Genomic DNA, 7,504 nt, shown 5'->3' on the forward strand with positions numbered 1-7,504 from the left:
TAAACGCATTAAAATGGGTCAAACAATTTAGATATATCGTATGTCGAAGGAGGTCGTGATGGGATTAGTGGGATTATGCGATGGATGAAATTAGATAGCTCAGCAGTTGATAATATTATGGGGATATTCTTTATGTCATCGTCAGCAATGGAGCTGGTGGGAAGCCTGATGGTAAGCGCTACCACCGACCGTGGATATTCGGAGGCGTAAGGTCGATTGCAGACATTAAAAATCTGCATCATTATTGAGTGACTAGGTTATTTAAATGGCCGCTGGACGGATCGGGCTGAAATCTGGCATGCAGATAGATGTTATAACGTAGGCATCCGCTTACAAAGGATTTTGATAAAGTCTACACCCAAAGAAATAAAATATGGTCTCATTATATATATGCCCCTTATATATCTATGCTTTTCGTCCACGCGTGCGAAGCTGCGGGCAACAGCTAGTAAAAGATAAATTAAATAACTTATACGCTATTTATTTCAGAAATGGCAGTTTAATTATATTATTTTCCTTAACAAAACCTTTAGCAGTCAGTCAGAGGTCAACAGGCACTTCGGATTTATACTTTTTCCTGCAACCGTTAAAAATCTCATCTGTATCGGTTGAGTCCTTGCAGATATTTGTATATACTTTATTGCCAAGGTATAAGGAAATTGCTCTATTGGCGATTTAAAATGATTTTTAATTGCTTCCACAGTTCGAGTCTTACACGCTCAGAAAATTAACTATTTATTTATTATACACTAGCTGTAAACCGCGGCGTCACTCGCGTGGTACCCGCGTAAAAAGTAGCCTATGTGCTAACTGCTAATCCAGACTATAATCTATCTCTGTACCAAATTTTATACAGATACGATAAGCTGTTTTCGCGTGAGAGAGTAACATACATCCATCCATATCTAACATTGGCGTTTATAATATTAGCGAATAAAAAAAGAGAAATAAAAAAAATGCTCGTCCAGTTTTTGTATAATGGGGCAGCCTTCACACTATATAGTGATCTCTACCAAGCAACCTATTAGGCAAAGGATAACGTTAAGAATTCTATTTGTTTTTTACATACACTTTCCTCGTAACCACTACACAATATAAAACAAAGTCGCTCCTCGCGTCTGTCCTTATATATCTTATCCACCTAATATTATAAATGCGAAAGTTTGTGAGGATGGATGTATGTGTGTGTTTGTTGCTCTTACACGCAAAAAATGCTAAACCGATTGCTATGAAATTTGGTACGTAGACAGCTGGACAAATGGAATAACATATAAGCAACTTTTTATCCCGACATTCCTACGGGACACGGACTTACGCGGATGAAACCGCGGGGCGCAGCTAGTATAGCACATAATTTAACAAAATAACATTTCTTTTTTTGTATGTTTATTCCGGTTCGTAAACAGATGGACCGATTTTAACGAACCTTCAACTAGCATGTAGCTGCTGTTAATATCGCATTATTAATCAACGCGAACGAATCAGAATCGTGATTTTCCCATAACATACGTTGTCATGGCAACCGTGCAAGCAAAAAATTCCATTATCCTACTAATATTATAAATGCGAAAGTTTGTATGGATGTATGGATGTTTGTTACTCTTGCACGTAAAAACTACTGAACCTATTGCAATGAAATTTGGTACGTAGACAGCTGGATAACTGGAATAACATATAGGCAACTTTTTATCCCGATATTCCTACGGGATACGGACTTACGCGAGTGAAACCGCGGGGCGCAGCTAGTTATATATAAAAATCCAATGTCATGATGTATGTTCCCAATGAACTTGTCACCAACACAACCGATTTTGATGAAATTTGGCAATTTTATGTGTAATTTGGTCCAACTTATGATATAGGATAGTTTTTATTTCCCTTAATTATCCCGATAATTTATAATCTTAATATTTTTAATTATTACTCGGCCGCAGCAACGCCGGGTACACTAGTTCCATTATATTTTCCTCATTCTATTATAATTAATGAATAAAAGCATTATTCATAAAAATCTAAAATACATCAAACCCTTAATGCTAAACCAAAAAACTATACATCCATACACTGGAAAAAACAACTCGTTCCGCGCAATCGGTTAAACAACAACTTCATTAAAAGTTCTCATAACAACGCCGCTCTCCAAGCAAGTCTCCAAGCAAAAACTCTTTCAATTCCGAATCTTTTTTAGTAAAAAAACACAAAAAAACGCATAATCTAACAGTAATTTATGTTACGAAGTTTGTCCCGTTTTTAAATAAAATGCCTATTCAGTTTTTTTATAGTATTCTTTATAGTACACTAGCTTTCGCCCGCGGCTTCGCACGCGTTAAATTCTCAGTAGTTTAATAGATGTTACTATACATATAAACCTACCTCTTGAATCACTCTATCTATTAAAAACCCCATCAAAATCCGTTGCGTAGTTGTATAGATTTAAGCATACATAGGGACATAGGGAAAGAGAAAGCGACTTTGTTTTATACTATGTAGTGATAGTACATATATTTTTGAAAGAAAAAACGTCTTAAATCGCCGTCAAATCAAAAATTCGACCAAATTTCAATGGGTCCACACGGAAGGGTCCAGTTATCAAATAAAAATAGAATCATCATATCGGTTCATCCATTCGATGCTTCTCAGTGACAAACACAAAACAAATTGAGTCGAATTGGCAACTGAATTTTTTAAGTCGGTTAAAATATAAAAATGATAAATTTTGACAACGACTTGGGTCTTATTTCACATTTTTTATTACTTTTGTATTGAAATAAATATATATATAACTAGTAAACCCGGCGAACTCCGTTTCGCCACCAAATGGCTGTACGTGAAAAATGATGTTCCCCCTTTTCTGTTGAATTTTTTCCTGAATTTTCTTTACTATTAACCTCACGGAGCCCGAGACCTTTCCAACGAATGCAAAACCGTGGAAATCAGTTCGTGCGTTCTGGAGTTATAGCGTCAGGAAGGAAAACCCGACTTATTTTTATATAGTAGATGAACAGAGACAGGTCTGTCTCATGCTACTTTATAAGTTTTATGTGTATTTATTACATCCATACTAATATTATAAAGCTGAACAGTTTGTTTGTTTGAACGCACTAATCTCGGGAACTACTGGTCCGATTTGAAAGATTCTTTCAGTGTTCGATAGCCCATTGATCGAGGAAGGCTATAGGCTATGTATGTAACACGGACGAAGCCGGGGCGGACCGCTAGTATTACATAAATAAATATAAAATTTTTTATAATTAAGTCATAGTAATTTGTCAGATCTAGACCAAATTTAAACGGTTTCAAAGAGCAAAAAACATCCATACATCCATCCCATCCATACTTGAAAACCTACGCGTCTATAACATTAGTAGAATCAACACTGCTACTAGGATACTATGTAAAAAAACTTCACAGTGAAGCCTCAATTATATTCAACTAGCTGCGCCCCGCGGTTTCACCCGCGTAATTCCGTATCCCGTAGGAATATCGGAATAAAAAGTTGCCTATATGTTATTCCAGTTGTCCAGCTATCTACGTACCCAATTACATTGCAATCGGTTCGGTAGTTTTTGCGTGAAAGAGCAACAAACACACACACACATCCTTACAAACTTTCGCATTTATAATATTAGTAGGATAGGATAGGATTAGATCTACAAACTTTTTAATAAATGATACGGATAGCGTCTAGCAACAGAAAAAATGATTTAAATAATTTTTTATTACAATAATTGCTCTTCATTATTCAGACTTGTGTACAACAAAACACAACGAGTGCCAATTCCCGCGACACTAGTTGTTACACGCCGTTTCGCCCGCAATTTACTATTTAAAATAGATTTATCTGAGAGTTTGGCGTCATCTATCCCCAGAAACATTATGATGGACCGTTTAGATTATTCTAATTATGTTCAGCGGTCCAATATTTCTATCCATGATGCAATACGGGAGTTGGATGGATGGATATTTAATAATTACGACGGAACAGCTGAACGGATCTGGACAAAACTTGGCATGGTGATAAATTACGAAGATAATGTGGGTTATATTAAGTTCTTGGATTGCGTATAGTCAGATAACTAGGTCTACACGGGAAAACTCGCGGGATGAAGTCAGTATATCTAATTGATCTTGATTGAGAGAACACATTATGTAGATCTTTTATTTATCTCAGTTTTCTCACAATGACAATAGATTAGTAAGATAAATATTAGAAATTTTGAAAGAATAGAAAAATTTGATCACGAGGCAGGATCCTGCCTCGTGATCAAATTTTTTCTATTCTTTCAAAATTTCTAATTTATAAAGCATTTCAATGCTATAAAACTAAAAATTAAAGATAAATATTGTTAACTAGCTGCGCCGTACAGTTTGCATTGCGGCCGAACCCACAGGCAATAACAAGTATTTATATAGCACATATCTTATTCTGATGTATAAGTTTTATTAAAATCCATTCAGTAGTTTCTACCTGAATGGCTAACAAATTTAAAAACATTCGCATTTATAATATCAGTAGGATTTCTAATGATTCCTTCTTAGCTTTTTGACATACTACAATCCATCCAGCTGATTGTGTACCTACCAGTCGTCCTCGGCTATTTCAGCAGAATTGTCAATCGCGACATCGTCCGCAATTTCATTTACAACGCAAGTTGTCAAGTTTAATTATAACCTGTTAGACCCAGAATCTATAAATATCGTGTTCCTGTTTGATTTATCTGTTTGTAAACTAGATTTGTAGTTACATTTGAAGATTGCGCTGGATCTTAGCGTTGAAACGCGAATATCGTCGTTAAATGTAGATTTATAAGCTTTGAGAGTTTGTTTTATGTTGCGAGGAACACGGAGTTTTTGGGGAGCAATCTGAATGATCATTCATTTCATAACTGGCATTATATTGTATAATATTAGTCTGATTTAAAAACGCTTCAAGAGTTTCTTGTCGGCTCTTAACTGTGGACATTTCTTAAATGTTAGAGTAGAAATTATCTTGATTTCTCGAACTATCGTTGTAATATTGAGATATAAAAAACGCTTCTAAGAGTTCGGTGTTAAGATGATGATAAAAAACACGCCTAACAATCGTTATTGCTTTGAAATATTAAAAAAAATCGTCACGAACTTATATCGTAGTCTCGGATTACTCTCAAATCGCGTTCCATTTTCGACAGCTACGTTTTTATTCTTCATCTGTTGCACGAGCCCAGGTTGATTTATTCGAAAGATACTGTGATATTACTTTTAATTTACTGCCATTTCGTTTGTTGTGGTCGTTAGTCAACGGTAATTGAACGTACGTTTAGTTCAGATGACATCGTTGTTATGCTTCGAAGTTTTTTTTGCATCACAACATATTTTATCAATATCTTGTTCAACACTCGACCCGACGTACCTAAATCGAAATAATGTTCATTTGATTGTGTAAAAAAAAGCTGTAGCAATTTGTAAATCCACAAACATGCCAGACCCTGAGCGTTCACGCTTTTCATTATTATGACAATGCTCGCCTTGCAAGCACTGGCGTTTATCCACCATTTTAAAAAATGTTTACGCTGCACTGGAGACATTGCTTGCATTTCACAATAATGCGCGTCATTAAAAATATCAATGACACCTACAGATTTCATGCAGCTAGATTAATCTATTGCTCTCGAGTCTATGACGTTCGTGCATTACAAGCACAGTTCGGTCACGACGTCGCCCAGATACTGTATACCGCAAAATATATTAAAACGGGCCACAGCCGAGCCAGGCTCTATACATAGGTCTCCTAAGTAACCTATCTGTTGCTTGAACGCAGGGGCGGCGGCCTGACTTTAGCGACCGGCAACACCACGGCAAAACACGACACGGTCGTCTTTTGTTTACAGCGGAGCCGTCCTACGAGCCGGTAATGTGGATTATATATAAATCATTCACTTTGACATTGCCGTAGCCTAGCTAGCTTAGCGTCTCGTCAGACGGACTCTCGTGTTAGGGCACATTCACAGGAACGAGAAAAAAAATGAAGCGTTGTATTGACGTTCTGTTAGCCGTGTCGCTGTAGCGGCACAATGTGGCGCTGCTCGCTGGATCTCACAGGGACACACTGACACTGGACACAAAACACATGCCGGCTCCTCACCTGAGCCTCACTGGCGGTGGGATGTTGAAAGCTGGGAACAATTTCGCGTTGGGATTCTCAAACAGCATTGCGATTGTTTTGTTCACCGCGCGTGCATCGTGCACCCGTCCGCGCGTTGTGGCGGCCGGCCGTACACTGACTGTGGCGCTGTCACCCTCTCCCCGCCGTGACGTCACCCGATGTTGGTTACAAGCTACCCTGTGCCGTCCCTGTCTGGCCGGTGGAGTTGGAGCGAGAGGCACAAAACCGCAGTCCGTGCTCTGCCGACTTATTCCTTGAGTGCGTACAGCCCCCGTTCATTTTGTAGGGCTTCGTTGCGCCTAAACCGATTCATCGCGTCGATTTTAATTGATGTTATTTTCAAAAACGTATTTGGAACTACTTATTCAATTAACTTATGGGCATAATGGAGCAAGGCTTATGTTTATTGCTGTGAATATTTATTATTAGAGTAATTAACGTTTCAGGGTAAGAATTTTAAATATTTATTTTGAAAATTGACTTTTTAAAGGATAAAACAAAGCAATTGTTTTGCATGTCTCAAACTCAGCAGACAAAGGAATAAACGTGCATTTTTATTTAAAAAAAACAAACCTTCAGGTTCACTCTATCTTCATACTGTATCCAATCAAATTTCAAGGTCGCAAATAGAGCCCCTGTATTTTATCTACGAATAATGAAATAATATTTTTTATTCCTTAATATTATTAACTTAGCAATAGTTTGTTTCATTACATATTAGTATAACGTTTTAAAATTAAAATTAAAATTTTGACGTTATACAATTAAAATAATAAAAAAAAACACTAACAAATGTGCTTTTATTAATGACTAGCTGTGCCCCGCGGTTTTACCCGCGTAAGTCCGTATCCCGTAGGAATATCCGAATAAAAAGTTGCCTATATGTTATTCCAGTTATCCAGCTATCTACGTACCAAATTTCATTGCAATTGGTTTAGTAGTTTTTACGTGAAAGAGTAACAAACATCCATACATCCATACTTACAAACTTTCGCATTTATAATATTAATAATCATAGAATCAAAAATTTATCCGACTTGCTCATATACGGATTACTGGCGATCCTAATCAGGATAATAAGATAAACTCATGGAACTATTGTATTGTCACCGATCCGCGATAAGTGTACAGAGTTTGAATTCAATCTGTCCGTTTGAAGTGGGTCAAAATCGAGTCTAAACGAGTCTGTTACATACAAACATACAGGTAAAGATAATGCGTGTTAAAAATGGGCCAAGTAAGTATTCAATACAAGGAATTTTTCAATTAGAACCTGTTCCCGAGATAAGCACGTTCAAATAAACAAACATTCCACTATTATATTAAGAGCATCACTACATAGTATAAAACAAAGTCGCT

The 7,504-nt window shown here is 36.8% G+C and overlaps 1 protein-coding gene across 1 annotated transcript in view; it reads right to left on the minus strand.

The window, feature by feature from the left end:
• Nucleotides 1-6,255, minus strand: part of LOC119839052 (RNA-binding protein Musashi homolog Rbp6) — an 89,300-nt gene extending 83,045 nt beyond the window's left edge. The window contains exon 1 of the mRNA XM_038365226.1: nt 6,125-6,255. Within this exon, the coding sequence (XP_038221154.1) occupies nt 6,125-6,192 (68 nt within the window). The 5' untranslated portion in view covers nt 6,193-6,255. The remainder of the gene's footprint in view (nt 1-6,124) is intronic.
• Between the last annotated feature and the right edge of the window lie 1,249 nt (nt 6,256-7,504).

This window comes from Zerene cesonia, unplaced genomic scaffold (genome assembly GCF_012273895.1).
Source record: "Zerene cesonia ecotype Mississippi unplaced genomic scaffold, Zerene_cesonia_1.1 Zces_u007, whole genome shotgun sequence".
Classification (NCBI taxonomy): Eukaryota; Metazoa; Arthropoda; class Insecta; order Lepidoptera; family Pieridae; genus Zerene; species Zerene cesonia.